Source organism: Podarcis gaigeae (genome assembly GCF_964106915.1).
Source record: "Podarcis gaigeae genome assembly, chromosome: 13".
NCBI lineage: Eukaryota > Metazoa > Chordata > Lepidosauria > Squamata > Lacertidae > Podarcis > Podarcis gaigeae.
Genome location: NC_139689.1, coordinates 137,452 through 158,989, shown reverse-complemented (window position 1 = coordinate 158,989; position 21,538 = coordinate 137,452). Strand labels below are relative to the sequence as shown.

General features: G+C 50.5%; 1 protein-coding gene across 5 annotated transcripts; it reads right to left on the bottom strand.

Moving 5' to 3' along the window:
• Window positions 1–3,519: 3,519 nt before the first annotated feature.
• Window positions 3,520–20,970, bottom strand: LOC310828774 (uncharacterized protein). Of its 5 annotated transcripts, none has more exons than XM_083706601.1 (7): window positions 18,833–20,970; window positions 18,260–18,653; window positions 15,848–16,345; window positions 15,561–15,636; window positions 15,226–15,308; window positions 13,563–13,689; window positions 3,520–5,929 (listed from the first exon to the last, which is right to left on the bottom strand). In XM_083706601.1, exons 2-7 carry the CDS (start codon window positions 18,278–18,280, stop codon window positions 3,762–3,764), a joined length of 2,973 nt encoding a protein of 990 aa, XP_083562727.1. In that variant the 5' UTR covers window positions 18,281–18,653; window positions 18,833–20,970; the 3' UTR covers window positions 3,520–3,761. The 5 variants fall into 5 exon arrangements, with proteins under 5 accessions (XP_083562727.1, XP_083562726.1, XP_083562728.1 ...); XM_083706600.1 differs by having other exon boundaries at window positions 19,808–20,970; XM_083706602.1 differs by lacking the exon at window positions 18,260–18,653 and having other exon boundaries at window positions 15,836–16,345; window positions 19,808–20,219.
• Window positions 20,971–21,538: the final 568 nt, after the last annotated feature.

Sequence of the window (21,538 nt, the reverse complement as noted above, 5' to 3'; positions counted from 1 at the left end):
CTGAAGTTGGAACTGTAAAAGATAAAATCATTATTACAGTCAAACCCCGATTGTTGGCAGCTCCATTCTCTCAGCTCCACGCCTGATCTCCAGCTTCAGAATCAGAATTTTGTTATTACGGTCACAGACCAGTTCCGGGGTCCAGTTTCAGACATTCTGATATATTGGAATACCACGAGGTTTAGCTGCTGATACATCACAATGCTGAAAACCAGATATCACTCAGCCCAGTCTGGTTTTTAGTACAGTCACACCTCGGCTCCCGAACACCTTGGGAATTGTACATTTTGGCTCCCAAACAACCAAAAACTGGAAGTGAGTGTTCTGGTTTTCGAACGTTCTTTTGGAAGCTGAACGTTTGGTCCTCTCCAGGAATCCAGCTCATCTCCTTTTAAACCTTGGCAACCCTTGGCAAAATATGGTCTGAAGCTCAACATAAAAAATAAATTAATTAAAATCATGGCCACTGGTCCCATCACCTCTTGGCAAACAGAAGGGGAAGAAATGGAGGCAGTGACAGATTTTACCTTCTTGGGCTCCATGATCACGGCAGATGGTGACAGCAGTCACGAAATAAAAAGACTGCCCCAGACAGACCTCAATATCTCGCCCCCCCCCCCCAGGGAGTGACGGCCAGGAGAGAGACAGGCAGGCGGAGCGGCACCCGCCCCAGGTTGCCACTGCCGAGTGCATGCGCGAAGCGGGAGCTGGCGCTCTCCAAAAGAGGAGAGGCGAAGTGCAGGCACCCAGGGAGCCCCCGGGAGGAGGCGGCGGCGGCGACGGGGGCAGGTTGTGGGCTTCTTCATCGCTCCAAGCCCCGCCACACAGTCCGACCGGGGGGCGTGTGGCCACGAGTCTCCTGAGCTAATATTCCCCAGGCTCTCCACAACGCGTGTACTTCTGAGCGCACGCAGAGCGCTCCTGCATCCACACACATCCTCCCCCCCCCCTCCCCGGGCCAGAAGATGGCAGGGAGGCAGCCAGCCCACCCAACCGCGGCTCCCCTCGCCGGCGCGCCCGACACTCAGCGCCCGAAGAGTTCTGGCAGAAACCTCAGGCACGTGCTGATAAGTAGAATTGCATTGAATGGGCGATCCCATTGTTATAAGAAATTTAAATGACCGTTATATGATTTATAAAGTCTCTTGTTCCTCTTGTTTCCATTGTATCATTTCGTATCATTGTATCTGTGTTCTTATACTGTATCACTGTATTCCTGTATCTTTTATTACATTCCTGTATCTTTTACTTTATACTGTGTCCAGAGTGCTGATATCTTTACATTGTATCCATGTATCTGCAAGTATGTACTGTATCACTTTAACTACTATATTTTACCTGCTAGTGTATGCAGGCTCCCTCGGCCAGTAAAGTGAGATGAGCTCCGCAACCCCAGAGTGTACCTTTACCTTTACCTTTAAGGCAGGTGTCCCCATCCTTTTTTGTGCATCTGGTTCTTCCTGCCTAAGTGCAGAACCTGACATTTTACCTATTGAAATTCATTTTGTTAGCTTGCACCCAGTTCTCCAATCTGTTAAGGTCATCTTGAATCCTGATTCAGTCTTCTGTGGCATTTGCAGTCACCTGCAAATTTGATGAGCATCCCCTCAATTCCTTCATCCAAGTACTTTATAAAGTTATTGAGCAATGGGCCCAGAAGAGAACCCTGCAGCTCCCCACTTGTTACTTTCCCCCAGGATGACGAGGAACCATTGAGGAGTACTCTCTGGGCTCGGTGAGTCAACCAGCTACAAATCCACCTAACGGTTACCTCATTCAAATCAAATTTACCAGCTTCCTTGCAAGAATATCATGAGGGACTTGGTCAAAAGTCTTACAGGAATCAAGATACACTGTGTCCACAGCATTCCCACTCCACCAAGCAAGTAATTCCTTCCAGAAAAAGAAATGAGATCCTTCTGGCATGGCTTGTTTTTAAGAAACCCATGCAGGCTCTTATTAATCACAGCATCTTTTTTCCGAGTGCTCACAGACTGACTGCCAAATTATCTATTCTAGGACCAGTGCTTTTTTCTAGGGGAAAAGGAGCAGGAACCTTTTCCCCACAGTGGGGAGCTGTGTGCCTCAGCTGCTCCTCCATTTCACTGTATGGTCTAGCAGCTCTCAGCACTTCGCCCCCTCCCTTTGCACAAGGCAAACCTCCTGATGCAAGGAAGGTGGCAACCCTGCTGCGCCCCAAATGCCTTCAGAAGAGGGACAAAAAGTAAGAGAGTGCCTTGCACTGCGCTTTGCCCCTTCCTTGACGTATCACTTACTGTGCCTTTTGGGTAGCACTGCCAAACATGGGGCTTTTGCTGCACAAAAGGACAAAAAAAATGGGCACAGGTTGTGAGTGAATCAGACAATGTTGGGTTTCTGGGGGGATACCTATGACCCCCAGTTTGAAGCTATTATCAGGTATCCCTGGTCCTGAACGGGGTAACAGTGCCCTTGAAGGACCAGGTGTGTGTGTGGCCTGGGAGTAATTTTGGACTCACAGCTGTCCCTCATTGCCAAACATGAGGTTACAGGGAACCAGAGGCCTTCTTGCTAGTCAGGCCCATCCTGTGGAACACCCTCCTATCAGATGCCAAAGAGATAAATAATTACTGTATACCATCTTTTGTAGACATCTGAAGGCAATCCTGTATCGGGACACTTTTCATGTGTGGTGTTCTGTTCTGTTCTGTTGTGTTTGTATATATTATGTTGGAAGCTGCCCAGAGTAACTAGGGTAACCCAGTCATATGGGTAGGGTACAAAACAGTAAGTATAATTAACTAATTAATTAACCAATCAATTAAAATGTTTACATTAAAGTTAATTATTATATCTGTTGCCTGGAATCACAGGTGGCGGGGGGAGTGTTGTTGCTCTCAGGTGTTTCTGGGCTTCCTCAATCAGCATCTGGATCCAAAGACAGGGTGACGCTCTAGGTGGGCCTTTGGCCTGATCCAGCTGCAGAACTCTTCTCATGTTCTAAGGAACAATGGGGCATTTTTCCATGGGGGGGGGGGGAGATTCCCCTTCGGAGGTTCAAGTAGAGAAGCTCACACCAGATTCTCCATCAGCCAGACTTTATTCAAAAATGTGAGAGCATTTCCACTGGGGCTTTTAATGTTTAATAGGTTATTGTATATTAGTGTTCTGTTGGAAGCTGCCCAGAGTGGCTGGGAAAACCCAGCCAGATGGGCGGGGTATAAATAAATTATTATTATTATTATTATTATTATTATTATTATTATTATTATTATGCAAATGGATGTCTTATTAGCTATTCATCCTCCACCCAAGCACCTTCTGGCAAAACAACCCTTCCCCAGCCCTTATTTAACCACAGTCCATGATAAACAGCTTATGATGTATGTGTCAGAACCTTCCTTAGTGCTTTTCACTGGGCAATTCACCACGAGGTTCCTCTTCAACTGGTTCTTGCCAGTCTTGTGGTCAGGTTTTATTATTGCATATGTGACAATTGGCTTCAGTAAGAATGGTTCTAACATTAATTCCACCTCACAATGAATGGAGAATAGTGGCCAGAGACCACTGTTTATTTGTTTGTTTGCAGCTGCAACAGGTAGAACCCAAACCAGTGGCTACAAGTTTTAAGAAACAAGATTTTGGGAGATTTTGACAAAACGTCAGGAATAACTTTCTGATGATAAGAGTTGTTTGAAAGCAGCATGAACTGATAAAGACATTTAAAGCAGAGGTTGGATGGCCATCTGTCATAGGTCCATTCCAACACTATGATTCCGTGACTATGGTTTCTCCCCACTGTCAGTGCTTTGATGGGAATTGAAATGGGAACTCTGTCTGAAGTCCTTTCCAAATTCTAAGCACAGATATGGTTTCTCTCTTGTGTGAATTCTTTGATGGGAAGTGAGACTTCCCTTTTGACTGAAGCTCTTTCCACATTCCAAGCACCGATATGGTTTCTCCCCTTTATGAATTCTTTGATGGGAAGTGAGAGATCCATTCTGACTGAAGCTCTTTCCACATTCCAAGCACTGATATGGTTTCTCCCCTGTATGAATTCTTTGATGAGTAGTAAGATTACTCTTCTTACTGAAGTTCTTTCCACATTCAAAGCACTGAAATGCTTTTTCTCCTGTATGAATTGTTTGATGAGAGATGAGAATGGCACTCTCGTTAAAGCTCTTTCCACATTCCAAGCACGGATATGGTTTCTCCCCTGTATGAATTCTGTGATGGGAAGTGAGAGCACGGCTGTCCCTAAAGCTCTTCCCACATTCCGTACACTGATATGGTTTCTCCCCTGTATGAATTCTTTGATGGAAAGTGAGATGGCCCCTCTGAGTGAAGCTCTTCCCACATTCCGAACACTGATATGGTTTCTCCCCTGTATGAATTCTGTGATGTGACGTGAGAGTGGCACTGTGACTGAAGCTCTTCCCACATTCTAAGCATTGGTAGGGTTTTTCTCCTGTATGAACTCTTTGATGGGAAGTGAGACTGTTCCTCTGACTGAAGCTCTTCCCACATTTCAAGCACTGATAGAGTTTTCCGCCTCCATGAACTCTTTGATGATAAATAAGACTGTTCCTCTGACTGAAACACTTCCCACATTCTAAACACTGATATGGTTTCTCCCCTGTATGAATTATTTCATGGAAGGTAAGATTAACCTTCTGTGTGAAGCTTTTCCCACATTCCAGGCACTGATATGGTTTCTCCCCTGTATGAATTCTTTGATGGGAAGTGAGATTTTCCTTCCGAATGAAGCTCTTCCCACATTCCAAGCATTGGTGGAGTTTCTCCCCTGTATGAATTCTTTGATGGAAAGTGAGATTTCCTTTCTGACTGAAGCTCTTTCCACATTCCAAGCACTGATAGGGTTTCTCCCCTGTATGACTTCTTTGATGGGAATCAAGAAGGCCACTCTGACTGAAACTCTTTCCACATTCCGTACACTGATATGGTTTCTCCCCTGTATGGATTCTTTGATGGAAAGTGAGATTTCCTTTCTGACTGAAGCTCTTTCCACATTCCAAGCATTGATAGGGCTTCTCCCCTGTATGAATTCTTTGATGGGAAGTCAGAAGACCACTCTGACTAAAGCTCTTTCCACATTCCGTACACTGATACGGTTTCTCCCCTGTATGAATTCTATGATGGGAAGTGAGATTGACTTTTTGACTGAATCTCTTTCCACATTCTAAGCATTTATAAGGTTTCTCCCCAGTATGAACCCTTCGATGAGAAGTCAGAAGACCACTCTGACTGAATCTCTTTCCACATTCTGTACACTGATATGGTTTCTCCCCTGTATGAATTCTTTGATGGAAAGTGAGTGTTTCCTTCCGAATGAAGCTCTTTCCACATTCCAAGCACTGATGTATTTTCTCGCCTGTATGAGTTTTTTGATGGAGATTGAGACTGCCCTTTTGACTGAAGCTCTTCCCACATTCCAAGCATTGATATGGTTTCTCCCTTGTATGAATTCTTTGATGGGAAGTGAGATTAACCCTGTGCCTGAAGCTCTTCCCACATTCTAAGCATTGATAGGGTTTCTCCCCTGTATGAATTCTTTGATGGGAAGTGAGATCAGTTCTCTGACGGAAGCTGTTTCCACATTCCAAGCATTGATAGGGCTTCTCCCCTGTATGGATTCTTTGATGGGATGTGAGATTGCCTTTTTGATTGAAGCTCTTTCCACATTCTAAGCATTGATAGGGTTTCTCCGTTGCATGAATTCTCTGATGGGAAGTGAGATTGCCCTTTTGATAGAAGCTCTTCCCACATTCCAAGCACTGATAAGGTTTCTTCTTTGTGTGAATTCCTTGATAAGAAGTGAGATTGCTGCTCTGATTGAAGCTCTCACCACACTCCAAATATTTCTGTGGTTTCTCCACTCTGTGGATTTTGTTGTGGTCTCCCTTGTTCTTCATTTCCAATTCATCACCACCTGCAATGAAAAGAGAAACAGATTAGAGCATCGGGAAGAAATGTAGCTCCAAATTATTGAACAATGTTGATTAATGCTTGTGACAGAGGAAGAACTAAAAGATCTTACATGAGAGATCCTACTACAGGATTCATATCCTTTGTTGATGTGCATTCATGGATGTATTTATGGGAACCTGAGATTTGAAGAGCCTGGCTTTCCTCTGGAATGGATTTGTTTGGCCCAGTCATGGAATCACCTCCATCTCCAAGGTCAGTAGTCTCTTTGGTCGACGAAAAATTGACCACAGCAGAAGGACAAGCACAATGCCTGACAGAAGCTCCCTCAACTTCCCTAACCACTCTGAAGTCAACATTTAAAAGGGCCAGGGCAGTTCAGGACAGCCAGATCATTCTTAAGAAAGGCATAACTGGACAAAGAATCTTCATAGACAAAACAGTCAATAATCCTTCCATTCAAGGTGGCTTGTGGGAGTATAAGACTTTAGATGCTGTAGGTGGTGCAGTTAATCAAAATCTTGGGAGTTCATTACATATGGAATTTCAAAACAGGATGGATGGCAGCTAACAGATTGAGGTTGAATTCTGACAAGACAGAAGTACTGTTTCTGGGGGACAGAAGGCAGGTGGGTGTAGAGGACTCCCTGGTCCTGAATGGGGTAAATGTGCCCCTGAAGGACCAGGTGCGTAGCCTGGGAGTCATTCTGGACTCACAGCTGTCCATGGTGGCACAGGTCAATTCTGTATCCAGGGCAGCTGTTTATCAGCTCCATCTGGTATGCAGGCTGAGACCCTACCTGCCCACGGACTGTCTCACCAGAGTGGTACATGCTCTAGTTATCTCTCACTTGGACTACTGCAATGTGCTCTATGTGGGGCTACCTTTGAAGGTGACCCAGAAACTATAACTAATCCAGAATGTGGCAGCTAGACTGGTGACTGGGAGTGGCCGCCGAGACCATATAACACCGGTCTTGAAAGACCTACATTGGCTCCCAGCCCATTTCCAAGCACAATTCAAAGTGTTGGTGTTGACCTTTAAAGCCCTAAATGGCCTCGGCCCACCTGAAGGAGCGTCCCCACCCCTTTCATTCTACCCAGACACTGAGGTCCAGCGCCGAGGGCCTTCTAGTGGTTCCCTTGCTGTGAGAAGCCAAGTTACAGGGAACCAGGCAGAGGGCCTTCTCAGTAGTGGCATCCGCCCTGTGGAACACCCTCCCACCAGATGTCAAAGAGAAAAATAGCTACCAAACTTTTAGAAGACATCTGAAGGCAGCCCTGTTTAGGGAAGCTTTTAATGTTGGAATAGGTTATTGTATTTTAGTGTTTTGTTGGAAGCCACCCAAAGTGGCTGGGGAAACCCAGCCAGATGGGCAGGGTATAAATAATAAATTATTATTATTATTATGATCCAACAGGGAACCTTACTGTCAGGGGCTCAGGAGCAGAGGCGCAGGAGAGGGAGGAAATGGAGAGCGAGGGGGAGGAATCCGAGGGGAGCGTAGGCGGTGACAGTGGTCAGAGGGATTCCATGAGCCTCTCCAGCGAATCGGAAGATTCACAGAAGGGAGCGCCGATGGCCAGGGCAAGGGGGGTGCCAAGGGGGAAACCCCAGAAGGAAGGGGCCAGCGGGGACTCCCAGAGCAGCAGTTGGAAATCAGGACCAGCTTCCCCACCAGAGCGCAGTGGGAGGGAGGAGTCCCAGGCATCGGGACCAGTGTTCTCACCACCAGCGAGAGGAGATGAGTCAGGATTGACCACGCCTCCATCGGAGAGCGGGGAAACGGTCAAGAGGAAAGTTACCGGCTGGGCGCGCGCGCCAAGTTCAAATGTACAGGCGAGCGGCACAGCAGGTAGCCCGGATAGGGAGCCAGGTCCTAAAGCCCGCCGGAAGGAAGGGCAAGACTCAGGGGGGTCAGCGTCAGAAGAGTCCAGAAAGGAGGAAACCCCAGGGGGCAGAAGGACCCAGAGGAGGAAAGAACAACGGAAGAGGTGGAGTAAGGCTAGAGTCTTAAACTGGTGTCTAGGAGGCGGAGACTCAGATGGAGCTTCGCCGGTCTAGGTTCTAAGACGTAGAGTTGCACGCTGCGGTTTGGAAATGGAAACTAATCTTCAATAAAGACTTTTATACGTTATTACTGACTAGCGTTGGTCCTCTGTGAGCTGGGACCTAGAGGCAACTCTGACAGTAAGCTCCATCTCCAAAAAAAATAAAATAAAACCTCGCAACGTGAGTGGACGCAGCGAGGGGCGAAGATTGGTGCTTCGCGAGCTCACGAAGGCAGGACAAGATGAATACCGAACAACAAATAACAGCCCTGCAAAACGCGGGGGCACAACTTAACTCGGAAGTACTGGCATCCAGGAAAAGGGAAGAAGAATCCGCTGCTGTCTGCAAGGATCTGCAAATCAGGTTGGAAATATTGGCTAAACAGGGGGCGCCGGGAACCAGACCAGAGGGGATTGGGCTGGGAAAGAGAGGAGGCAGCCTTGTGTCGCATTTCGATGGGAATCTGCAGCAGTATCCTAACTTCAGAGCAGACGTGGTTTTCACCCTAGAGTTGTTGGAGAAGGACTTTAGAGATGAGCAGGAGAAAGTAGGCTTCATACTAACGCATCTCCACGGAGACGCTAAAGCGTGGCTGCGGAATCTGTACCGAGATAAAGACCCAGCCCTCCAAAATGCGAAAGCCTTCCTTAAGGCGATGGATGCGTGCTTTTTATCAGAGATTGATGTAGATATCGCCAGGAAAGAGATACATGGATTGAAGCAAGGCAGAGCCACTGTAAGGCAATATCACTCCCGCTTTTTTGCTTTGGTCAACGCGCTGGGGTGGGAGAGAGAGTCAGCTGCCGTGAGGGACCTGTTCTGGGAGGGGTTGAACGGGGCTGTGAAAGACGAAATTGCGAGGGGGGAGCGACCCCAGACCACTAAAGACGTGATCCAGAGAGCGCTGACGATTGGGGTGAGGCTGGAGGAACGTTCCTGGAGCAAGGACGAAGGGCGTTGGGGACGCACACCAGCAAGAGCACCTCCTTTCTTTCCCAGGGAGACAGCGCGCGCTCAATCCACGCCCCCATTGGGAGGGGGAGAGGAGCCGATGGAGTTAGGTGGTGCCAAGGCTCAGTCAGCAGCCAGAGCCCTAACGCCGGGAGCAGTCAAACCGAAGCCTCCTAGAGGGAACAGGAAGTGTTACATCTGCGACAGTGCTCAGCACATGGCGAAAGAGTGTCCCCAGAGGATTCACAAGCACACTGCAGCCTCAGCGACAGCTACAGAAGTAGTTCAGCAGAGTGCGCCACAGCAGGGAAACGACGGAGTCTGGCTGGAATCAGAGGCACCGGGGCCCAGCCAGACGAGTCAGTGAAGCAGTCCCCAGGGATCTTACAGCCCACAGACCCCCTCCCACCCAAACCAGTGGTGCAACTCATGGCATCGCTTCAGCTGCCCACTGGACTCACCATGGAAGTCCCTATTACCATTGACTCTGGCAGCAATGCAGACTTTATAGGAGTGGATTTCGTCACTCAACATGGCATAGCGCTCCTGCCTGCCACGATGCCTCTGAAAGTGGTAACAGTCGACGGCAGGGAGCTGCTAGGGGGACAAGTGGTACAGCAAACGCCGCCAATGGTGATACAAATTGGGAATCACCGCGAAATCATCAGCTTCAACGTCACCCAACTGTCAGACACTCCCATAGTGTTGGGCATGAGCTGGCTGGACCGGCACAGTCCGGCATTAGCATGGTACCAGCGCCAATTGACTTTCGGCTCCTCCTACTGCGCAGAACGCTGCATCCTGACTAACCAGGAGGATGAGGGGCAAGGGGATGCTCCACAACTGCGACTAGGCATGCTGCAAGCAGTACCCGACAAGTACAAGGCGTTCTTGGAGGTCTTCTGCGAGAAGGAAGCGGACAAGCTGCCTCCCCACAGGCCCTACGACTGCAAGATTGACCTCCTGCCGGGGGCGACGCTGCCGACGGGGAAACTGTATTCCATGTCTGAGGATGAAATGCAGGAACTCAGGGAGTTCATAGATCACAACTTGAAGCGGGGATTCATCCGAGAATCCAAGGCAGTGGGGGGCAGTCCCGTGTTTTTTGTGAGGAAGCGGGACACGCCCCAAAAGAGGCTTGTAGTTGATTAAAGAATTTTGAATTCGAAAACCAAGCCCACAGCCTTCCCCATGCCCAAAATCGATGACCTGCTGGCGACGGTGAGGAAGGGTCGCATCTTTACCAAGTTGGATCTACGCGGAGCGTACAATCTCATACGCGTGCGGGAGGGCGACGAGTGGAAGACGGCCATGTTTACGCTGCTAGGCACCTATGAATATAGAGTTATGCCTTTTGGATTACAAAATGGTTCCCACTGTTTTCAAGCCTTCATGCACCGTGTCTTAGCGGGTCTCCTCTACAAGAAGTGCGTCTGCTTCCTGGACGACATCCTGATCTTCTCGGAGTCGCTGGAGGCCCACGAGAGAGATGTCAAGGAAGTCCTGCAAAGGCTGAGGGAGCACAGGCTTTATGCCAAGCTGGAGAAGTGCCAGTTCGACATGACGGAGGTGGATTTCCTGGGCTACAAGCTATCTGACAAGGGGCTCGCCATGGACAGCGCCAAGGTCCGCTCGGTGCTGGACTGGAAAAGCCCGCGCAATCAGAAGGAGGTCCAGAAGTTTGTCGGCTTTGCCAACTTTTATCACAAGTTTATCAAGGGTTTCGCTATGCAGACGGCGGCCATCACCGACACCCTCAGCTCCAAGAAGAAGAGGTTCATCTGGACGGAGCAGGCGGAGCAGTCCTTTCAGAACCTCAAGCGTCTCTTCGCGTCCAAAGAACAGCTGCTACATGTGAACCCCAGCAAACCCATGAGGGTTGAGACGGATGCCTCAGACAGAGCCGTGGGGGCAGTCCTGAGGGCGTGTGCCTCAGCCACGGTGGACCTGGACGCAGTACGCTACGCGCTGCAGACGGACTCCTTCGCACGAGCCAAGATGGAGGAGGTGCGCAGCGGCACAGCGAAGGACGATGAGTTCCAGATACGCGACGGACTGCTCATCCGCAAAGGGGCCCTCTACGTGCCGGGAGACGACCTCCGCGCGAGAGTACTGCAACAGTTACATGACGCGCCCAGCGCTGGGCACTTCGGCAAAGAGAAGACTGTGGAATTAGTAGCCAGAGACTTTTGGTGGCCCAAGATGCGGGGAGAAGTCGCGGATTACGTCAATAGGTGCGACACCTGCCAAAGGGCCAAGCCAGTACACAGGCCGCCGGCGGGACTGTTGGAACCGCTACAGACCCCGCTCGAACCGTGGGAGAGGGTGGCCCTGGACTTTGTCACTGATCTGCCCAGCTCGAGGGGCAAAACAGCAGTACTCGTGGTAGTAGACTTGTTCACCAAGATGGCCCACTTCATTCCTTGCGCGAAGGTGGCCACAGCGGAGCAGACCGCCAAGCTGTTCATAGACCACGTGTTCAAGGTGCACGGCCTACCACGGTCTATCCTGTCCGACCGGGGGCGCCAGTTCATCTCAAACTTCTGGCAGAAGCTGATGGGCATCCTGAACGTCAAGGTCAGCCTAGCGTCAGCAAGACACCCGCAGACCAACGGACAAGCGGAGAGGGTCAACGCCATCATGCAGCAGTACCTGAGATGCTACGCGAACCAGCAGCCCTCGACCTGGGTGGACTACCTACCGCTGGCCGAGTTTGCCTACAACAACACGAAACACGTGTCTACGGGGGTGACACCGTTTTTCGCCAACAATGGGCGGCATCCCAGAACCTTCCCGGGTTTAGAGAAAGTGAGGGAGGGGGAGCCGCAGGGAGCAGAGGCCTTGGCAGCAGAGTTACAGGAGGTCCACGAGCAACTCCGAAGGCAGTTAGAGCTAGCTAAACACGCGTACAAAATGCAAGCGGACAGACACAGGAGAGTTGGGGAGGACATCCGGGTGGGGGACTGGGTCTGGTTGGCAGCCCAGGCAGTGCCGGCCAGATCGTTAGCTAAGAAGCTCGGACACAAGCAGATAGGCCCTTACCAAGTCGAGGCACAGATCAACCCAGTGGCCTTCCGGTTGACACTCCCGGAGGGATCCAGAATGCACCCGGTCTTTCATAGATCGGTGCTCACGCCCTACAAGGCACCTCACAGGTTTCAGGCACCAGGGACAGCACCAGACCCGCTCAGGGGAGCGCCCGCGAAGGGGGGGTCACCGAGAAGGGGGCCACTCAACGAGGCCACAGAGATTTTAGACTCGAGATGGGGGGAGGAAGGGATTGAATATCTCCTTGCCAGGGAAGACACCCCGGTCAGCGCCAACAGGTGGATACCGGACTATGCCGTGGAGGAGCAATGGCTCAAAGACGAATTCCATGCAATTTTCCCACACAGAACCATGCCGGCAGATTATTTCGACGAATATCTTTTCACACCCACACTCTCAGCCAGCACGTTTCAGGGGTTCTCTTCAGCTGAGGACACGATGCTAGAGACTAGCTCTCCAGAGGGATCGCTCTCGGGGTTTGGCACAGGGGGCTCCTATTGGTGGGAGGATCAACCTGAGGTGGGGTGGCGCAGAGAACTGCCGAGAGGGCCATTGCACGCAGCATCACCCCAGGCGACAGGGGAAGAGGGGGTCATGGGCGAGTTGGGGGAAGATCCCGGGTTCGAACACACCGCCCAGGAGATGGAAGCAGAGGAGATCGCCGTCGACGAGACCATGGAGGACTTCCCGGACTTATCCGGCTGGCTGCACGCCACGGGGGACGAACCGTATCCTGCACTCACCCCCACAACACTGGAGCACCCAGAACCCGCACCTGAAGAGGGGGAGGGGGAAGGGGGGGCTTCGAGGGGGGGATGGATGTCAGGGGCTCAGGAGCAGAGGCACAGGAGAGGGAGGAAATGGAGAGCGAGGGGGAGGAATCCGAGGGGAGCGTAGGCGGTGACAGTGGTCAGAGGGATTCCATGAGCCTCTCCAGCAAATCGGAAGATTCACAGAAGGGAGCGCCGATGGCCAGGGCAAGGGGGGTGCAAAGGGGGAAACCCCAGAAGGAAGGGGCCAGCGGGGACTCCCAGAGCAGCAGTTGGAAATCAGGACCAGCTTCCCCACCAGAGCGCAGTGGGGGGGAGGAGTCCCAGGCATCGGGACCAGTGTTCTCACCACCAGCGAGAGGAGATGAGTCAGGATTGACCACGCCTCCATCGGAGAGCGGGGAAACGGTCAAGAGGAAAGTTACCGGCTGGGCGCGCGCGCCAAGTTCAAATGTACAGGCGAGCGGCACAGCAGGTAGCCCGGATAGGGAGCCAGGTCCTAAAGCCCGCCGGAAGGAAGGGCAAGACTCAGGGGGGTCAGCGTCAGAAGAGTCCAGAAAGGAGGAAACCCCAGGGGGCAGAAGGACCCAGAGGAGGAAAGAACAACGGAAGAGGTGGAGTAAAGCTAGAGTCTTAAACTGGTGTCTAGGAGGCGGAGACTCAGATGGAGCTTCGCCGGTCTAGGTTCTAAGACGTAGAGTTGCATGCTGCGGTTTGGAAATGGAAACTAATCTTCAATAAAGACTTTTATACGTTATTACTGACTAGCGTTGGTCCTCTGTGAGCTGGGACCTAGAGGCAACTCTGACACTTACCGAGAGAGGCCATGATCCCACGATTCTCCTCCATGACTTCCTGATGCAGAGCTCTCTGGTCAGGGTCTAGCAATGCCCATTCCTCGTCTGTGAAATGAATAGCGACATCTTCAAAGCACAATGAACCCTGAAAGGAAAAGGTCCTCCTCTTAGACAGTATAAAATGAAGTACTACACCTTGTGCTGTTGTTTTCTGCCTGTTAATTGCCCTGTTGTTTTCATGGGATTGTTTGCATTTTGATTATGGATACTTATCTTAACATTTTAATGGAATTCTTTTATTGTGTATTTTAATGCTAGCTATCAATATTTGTGCAAATGGATGGAACTCCAATATTGTCTGCTCAAGTTTTCCATTTGCCAGATGGAAGAGTCCATTCCCTTCTCTCTCTGTCTGCTATTGGGGATGAGGTTAGGGGAGACTTTCAGGGGGTAGAAACAGTGGGAGAAAGCCCCATTGTGCAGCTGATGGGGCTGGTTAGGTTAATCCTGATCACTGAAGAAATGACTGATAAAATAAGAGAATTCTTGAACTGGAAGAATTGGAAGAGACTCTGAGAGTCAGATAATCCAAATCCTGCAATGCAGGAATCTCACCTAAAGTATCCCTGACAAAGGACCATCCAACCTCTGCTTAAAGAGCTGCAATGAAGGAGAGTTCACAACCTTCCAAGGGGGTCAGTTCAACTGTCAAACATCTTACTGTCAGAAACCTCCTCCTGATGTTTAGTTGGAATCTCCTTTGTAGAATCCATTTTTACTATGTTATCTCCTCTCAGTCTCCTCTTCTTGAGGCTAAACATACCCAGATCCTTCCACCATTCCTCATAAGGCTTGGCTTCCAGGCCCCTGATCATCTTGGTTGCCCTCCTCTGTACACATTCCAGCTGGTCAACATCTCTCTTAAACTTTGGTGCCCCAAACTGCACACAGTATTCCAGGTGTGGTCTGACCAAGGCAGAATAGAGTGGGACTATTACGTCTCATGATCAGGACACTAAACTTTTGTTAACACAGCCTAGAATAGCATTAGCTGATTTTGCTGCAGTTCTGCCTTTTGTCTGTCATCCAAAAGCATTTCTCTGTATTCTCTATGCATGGGAACTACTATTTTCTTTTTCTTCCCCTTGCTTCAAACATAGCCAAATAAAACTTTTAAAAATTATTTTGAACCTCTCTTGCAAACCTGAGCTTCATTCTGATCTTTGGCCCACCAGACCTTCTCCCCACAACTGTTGCCTCCTCTAGTCTACTCCTCTTTTGTGCCCTTCTTACTTTTCAGCTCACCTGTAAGCTCCTTATGTAACCACACCAATTTATCTAGATGCCTCCCCCCCTTTTTTTTGTTGGACTTGTCTGTATTTGTGCCTTCAACACCTCACCTTTAAGAAACTCCCAGCAACCTGGGAAACCCTTTTCTTTGACTATTTGTGACCATGGGATCTCACCCAGAAGCTCCTTAAGCTTTTTGAAATTGGCCAGAGTGCATGTCTGAATATACTTCATTTTCAGTTGTCTCTGAATCATGAAATCCAGAAGGACATGATCACTTCCTCCCTCATTTCCCAGTAAGACAACTTTGTTGACACAAGCCTAGAGGAGAGAGACTTGTTTGGAACCAGAGACACCCTGGCTCCCCACTCCTCAGCCTCCTTCCCCCTACCTGATCTGCTTCCACAGCCACTGATTCCCCTCCACCATCATGAAAGGATGGATGAGGAGGTCTTGCCGGCATCATTTTGTCACCTGCAAGAGACAAAGTTAAGTCAGAATCCATGAGTACACGATGCTCTCAGGGGTGAAGCAGTGCTTATCTAGCTACAGATAAGCCTTAGAGAAATTACCCCCTGCTGATGTTTGTACCCATCTCATATTTTCATTGTGCAAAGAAACATCTGACCTCCAAGTGTCTTCCCCCAAAATATGAAAAGAATTTACAGATTAGTTTCTAAATCCACAGCATGTGACCAAATGAAGAAGAAACTCCTTTCTCCTTACCCAGCAGCCTCTCTCTGGTGTCCAACGGAGTCATCTCTGCCAAATCAGGGCCCATTTCTGCAAACAGATCCTTTCCCTGAAAGAAAAACAGGGATTCCAAACAGAGAATGGGGAGAAAGATCAGAAAGCGAATGGCAGAGATAAAATCTGAGGGTATCATATATTCTTCCTTGCATTGCTTTCCAAAAAAGGATGGGCCATTAGTAGATGATTTTAGGAGACTCTCCCTCCTGTCTGGAGCCCCTTGGGAGTATCCAGAGGAAAGCCTCTCTCACCTGCTTCTCCGCCTGCTTCCTCTCCTCCGCCTGACTCAGGAGGAAACCTTCGGCCAGGGCCACTGCCTGGGAACTGGTCTCCGCTCCGCATTCCCTCACCCAGCTCTCCATCTCCGCTGGAAGGACAGCCAGGAACTGCTCCAAGATCACCAGGTCCAGCATCTCAGCTTTCGTGTGCCTTTCTGGCTCCAGCCATTGATGGTCAAGGTGGTAGAACCAGCTGCAAACCTCTCGTGGTCCTTCAGTCTCCTGGTAGCAGAACTGCCTGAACTGCCGGCTCTGCACATCTGAGCGGAGGGTGTCCTCTTCTCTCAGGACCTGCTGCACAGAGTTTTCCCAGAATCCCCCACTTCTCCCAGTGCCAATGGCATGGGCTCCTCCTGCTTCAGGACCAGCTGAATTTTGCTTATCCAGCTCTGCTCCTAGGAAGTCCTCCAGAGATCTCAAGGAATCTGTTTTTCCTTTCGTCATGTTCTGTCTGACAGTCTGAATTAGAGCTGCCAGCAACTTCTAAAAAGCAAATATATTGTTCCATTATAAAATTGTCACACAGTTCGGAGAAGAGAAAGGTTTACTGAGCAAGTGTGGATGAGTTTTGCTAGGAACCAGGACTGGATCGCACCACAGTCCAGGCTCTGAGCTTTCTTTAATAAAGAAAGGAAGGAAAAGTAATCCTCTAGACCTCCCGTACGGAAAATGACCATAAAAAATGTGCAGGCAATAGAAGGGATTTCTGTGAGTTGAAACAGCCTGATTGCTTCTACCTTGCAATGTTTTCAGTCAAGGAAGGAAGTCAGAACTATGAGTGATGTGTAAGTCATTTGTGGGGGTGCTAACCAAGGGATTTTCAAGAGTTGCTCTTCCTCCCACTCTGACTTCAGGGCATGTTTTTTCTGCTTGCGTCTCATTTTTTAGCACTTGGAACCTCCAACCTTCTCAAGAAAGACTCCTGGGATGGGGTTCCCCTTTCTTTATTCTGAGGGCCAGATCCTGATCTGCCCAACTCCTTGAGGGCCAAGTGGGTGAAGCCAAAACACAGCATTTAAAAGCAAGCAGAGCAGGACTCACCTTCTTTCTGTGATTGTTAAGCTTTTTTAAAGCTGTTTTAATGTTGTGTTTTAATGTTGTTACCTGCCCTGGGAACTTAGAGTGAGAGGCAGGCTAACAACAACAACAACAACAACAGACCTTAACCCCCCCCCCCCCAGCCATATATGCTTGGGATACTCCTATGCTAAGGGATCATTGCAATGCCCTCTGGGTGGAGCTGCTCTTGAAGACAACTTGGGAAATGGTTCAAAAAGCAGCAGCCAGATAATGGGCTTGCTTCGCTTTCTATTCATAGCATTGCCATACCTGCTTTTTCTTCAAGACAGGAGCAAAACTAGGTTTTATTTCAGCCAGGTCAAACAGCCTGTTTGCCACACACCCCAGAGACAGGCTGGGAGCCTTAATGGCTTCCCTCTGGGGGCTCCACTTGGGGCCAAGAGGGCACCCTAATGCCAGTTCCTTGGTTGGGGAAGGCCTGGTTCCCCCCCTCTCCAGATTCTGCGCCTGGGACCATGGCCCCTCCGCTATGCCACTGCTTTCCACACCACCCTGTGGGCTACCTTTCCAGCAGGGCCTCTCCTGCCTTTCATGGTGATGTTAAGCCTAACTGATTTAATTCACACTGAAATGGGAATGTCTGTGTACTGCCAAGAAGAGAACAAGCCTTTTGTGTGGTGGCTCCCAACTGTGGAATGCTCTCCCCAGAGAGGCTTGTCTGGCACCCTCATTACATATCTTCAAGTGCCAGGCAAAAACATTCCTCTTTACCCAGACCTTTGGCTATTAAATAATCTATGGCTTGTAACAGTATGGGGGAGAGAACTCTTACGATGACGACTATTTTATTATTAGGCTATTTGTCAGTATGCTTTTTACTAAGTTCTTATTATGTTTTTATCATTGATGTTCTGTCATGATTATTTAATGTTGTACAGCACCCTGAGATCTTTTGATAAAAGGTGGTATATAAATTGAAGAAATAATAATAATAATAATAATAATAATAATAATAATAATAATATGGTGAAAGGGTTTAACTGGAAGATTCCATTGACTTCAGACAAGCAAGAAGAGCAGTCTCTTGAGCTTTAACTAGTTGATAATTAACTGGTTATTGTTCTCTAGCAGCCGGGGAGTGACCTTAGATCCCATGAGAGGCTATTGAAGAGCAAATTCCCCATCTTGGCAGGGTGGTGACTGAGTCTTTTGTTTTCTCTGACTCTCCTGAAGGGAGAGAAAACGGCTCCAGAGAAAGGCTGTGGGAAGAGAGAGACCTTTGCTTATGTCTGTTTGGAATGTGCTTTGTTCTCTCCCAAAACCTGATGGAAGGAGGATGTAAAGGAAGCACATGGGTGGTCCTCCCCCCCAATTCACCTCCACGGTGCCTCTGAGCATGTGCAGAGTGTCTGCTCTCCTATCTCCATATCCGAATATCCCAGTTCCCCACCCAGCTCAACCAAGGACAGAGGGAAGGTCACTCTTTCTTTATTCCTTAGGTCAGGCTTTTGCTTTTATCTTTGGCGTATATTTGGGTCCGGCTTCAACCTCTGTTGATTCTCAGTTTGACGGGCTTTTGAGATCTGCTCTTTCCCTCTCCCCCAAAGGATACAGTTGCTGCAGACTCCGGCCAGCCGGGCCCTCCGAGGCTTTGCAGAGAGGGATGGGGCAGGAGCGCCGAATCTACCAAATAGGCAGAGTAGGCCCCGCTCTAGGGGCCCCACGCCTTTTAGGGCCCCACAACCATGGATCAAAAGAGCATTGATTTGATCTGGAAAGAAAATGACAATCAACGCGAGGCAGAAACTTCAGAATAATCTGCGAGGGGCCCTGGAGATTTCGACTACCGAGAGGCCTCCGTCGCCAGGTTTAATCCGGCCCTGGATTTGAGGGTGTCCCCCCCCCCCCGCAGCCTTGTGATCCCCGGAGAAGAGAAGGGAGACTCACCACCAGATCTCAGAAGATGCCTAGCCGAGCCAAGAGCCCCCTCCACTTGCACGCAAAGACTGGGGAGGGAGGGGCTTTTTCTCTGGAGGACCTGACACCCCCCTTTTTAATACCTGTCCTCTCTAGGAAGGCAGCACCCATTTCTTTTAACCCTTGGCTAGCCGAGCACACCCAATTCACCCTTCTCTCCACCATTTCCCCAGCTGTTTTGAACTGTTCTTTAATATTGTGCTTCTCTGTTGTCATCTGCCCTGTGAACTTTAGGTGGGTAATTGAAAATAATAACAAGAATTATTTATTCTATGCAATAATATGATGATTCTATGATGACTGGGGAACTGGTCCAAAATGCAGTGGGCAGGCGAGAGTTGTAGTCCAAAGCTCCTGGTCAGCGTCAGGTGGGGGGAGGCTGGTGTGGGACTAGGGCAGAGGGCAGGAGCTTCTGCAGCCCGAGGGCCCCTTTCCCTTCTGGGCAGACATCCAGGCGCCGCTGTCACGGCTGACAAGGGCACGAAGGAGCCTAGGCAGACTTCTGTCTCCTGCATGAATTGGCCTCGTCCCCTTTTGAAAGCCATCTCGGTTGGTGACCACCCCTGCCTCCTGTGGGAAGGAGTTCCATAGTTTCCACAGTGCACCGCATGCAGAAGCAACCACCCCCCCCTCCATCTTCCAACAGTCTTTCTTGATTTACTGCAGAGGTCAGATTGTCGTTTTTATATATATTTTATGTCCAAATATTTCTGCCTGGCTCTGTTGATAAATGTGACATCTAAATGGGGGTTTGTTTGCATGCCCTCTTCTTCCCAACCAAAGACCACTCCATAAAGTGGCAAGCGGTACATGGATCCAAAGGAACAGCAGACAGGGAGGAACCTCTGCTCCCTGATTTGGGGGTTGTAGGGGGTCCCTCCAGGGATTAGCTGAACAGGTCCCCTGCACCCTCCCCTTCAGCACTGGGTCAGAAGAAGACAGACTCACCAGGTCCCTGGAGGCATCACTGATACAGCACTTGAACAGGGTGAGGAAGGGCCTCGGAACGAGGGACTTTTGCTCTGGAGGACCTTGTTCCACCCCACTGCCTTCATTTCCTATCCTCTCTAGGCATGCAGCTGTCTTCTCTTTACAAAAAGCTCACCCTCTCTTCCCACTCTGCATCTTCTCTCCAAAGCAGGAGTCAAGGAGGAACCTCAGTCACTCTGCACACACTCAGAGGTGCTTTATTTGGGGGTACTCTCTTGGCTATGGATAGGCAAACTAAGGCCCGTGGGCCGGATCCGGCCCAGTCGCCTTCTAAATCTGGCCCATGGACATTCTGGGAATCAGTGTGTTTTTACATGAGTAAAATGTGTGCTTTTATTTAAAATGCCTCTCTGAGTTATTTATGGGGCATAGGAATTTGTTCATCCCCCCCCCAAAAAAAATATAGTCCGGCCCCCACAAGGTCTGAGGGACAGTGGACCGGCCCTCTGCTGGAGAAGTTTGCTGACCCCTGCTCTAGGCAGTGTGATGCAGCAGCATTAAAAAAGCTACTGCTCTTTCAGGCTGCATCATCCGAAGTCTAGTGTCCAGATCAAGCTCAAGGCTGTTGACAAGCTGGAACATGTGCAGAGCAGGGCAGCCAAGATGATGAAGGTCTGGAAGCCAGGCCAGGGAGCTGGGGATGTTTAGCCTGGGAAAGAGGAGACTGGGAGGAGAGATGAGAGCCACCTTCAAGTATCTCAAGGGCTCCGGAGGGCAGGACCCAAACCACCAATGGATTCAGGTTAGACTAGATGAGCCTTGGGCTTCCTTCCAACACTAGGATGGTGTGACAGGAGATTCATCTGGAAGAACTTCCTCTCTTTTTGAAATGCTTTTCCATCTGCTCCAGGCAGGCACCCCCCAAGTCTTCAGTCCGGCTTGGCGGTCCAGAGTGGAAGACTTTGTGGGACGGCAGAATCGGGCGGCCGCTCTGCCTCTCGCCTCCCCGGCTCCGGGCGCCCAGGGCGGGCCAAGGCCGCGCTCCCCTCCGGCCCCCAGCCCTCTCCCGCGGCCTTGGCGGAGAGGACGACAACGGGGCTGCTCCCTTCCTCTTCGGCCTCCTCATCTGGAACACGAGGAGCCCCCGTCCGCCTCGCCGCGCTCCCTCAGCGGCTTCTTCCGCGGCACAGAAAGCGATTTGGTTCCTCCTCGTCCGGGCTCACGAGGCCACTTCTCTCTCCCTCCCTCTCCCTTCCCTTCCTGGATCCTCCTCGCTCCTCCTTCCCGCCCCCACTCAAGGGAAAAGGCCAGAGGAGCCCCGCCCCCGGGCCGGCCCAGCGCCGCCCGAGCGCCTCCCCCCAAGCCGCCGGCCTTCGCCATAGAGACGCTTCGGAGGACTAGAGTGGCACTCCCCCCCTCTAGTCCGCCAGGGGGACCGAGAACGACTGCCGGTCGCTTCCGTCGGAAGTAGCGTCTGGCGATGCGTTTGGGCGGAAGAGGCTTTGCTGGGGGAAGTGGCCGCCCGGGGGGAGGCTCCCTCCCTCCCTCCCTGGGTCTTCGGAGGCGAGGAGGAGCTCGCCCCCAACCCCCCCGGACCCCCCCGCCCTCCCGAGGGGACAGGAGGCCTTTCTAGGGGCCCCCCTCGAGGTGCCCGCTTTCTCGCTCAGGCCGAGGGGAAGGGCAGCGCGGCTCAGTGGGCGGAGCAGCTGCACGGCAGGCCGGCCGGAGCTCGCAGCTTCCAGCTCCTCG

Bases quoted from the DNA above. Each gene is read 5' to 3' on its own strand.
- LOC310828774 (XM_083706599.1), bottom strand. From the start codon at position 18,280: ATGCTCAGAGGCACCGTGGAG. The intron at 13,690-15,225 runs GTAGGGGGAAGG...TTTTCCTTTCAG, and splicing joins TGGCTGTGGAAGCAGATCAG to GGTTCATTGTGCTTTGAAGA. The intron at 5,930-13,562 runs GTAAGTGTCAGA...TTTTCATTGCAG, and splicing joins TGGGATCATGGCCTCTCTCG to GTGGTGATGAATTGGAAATG.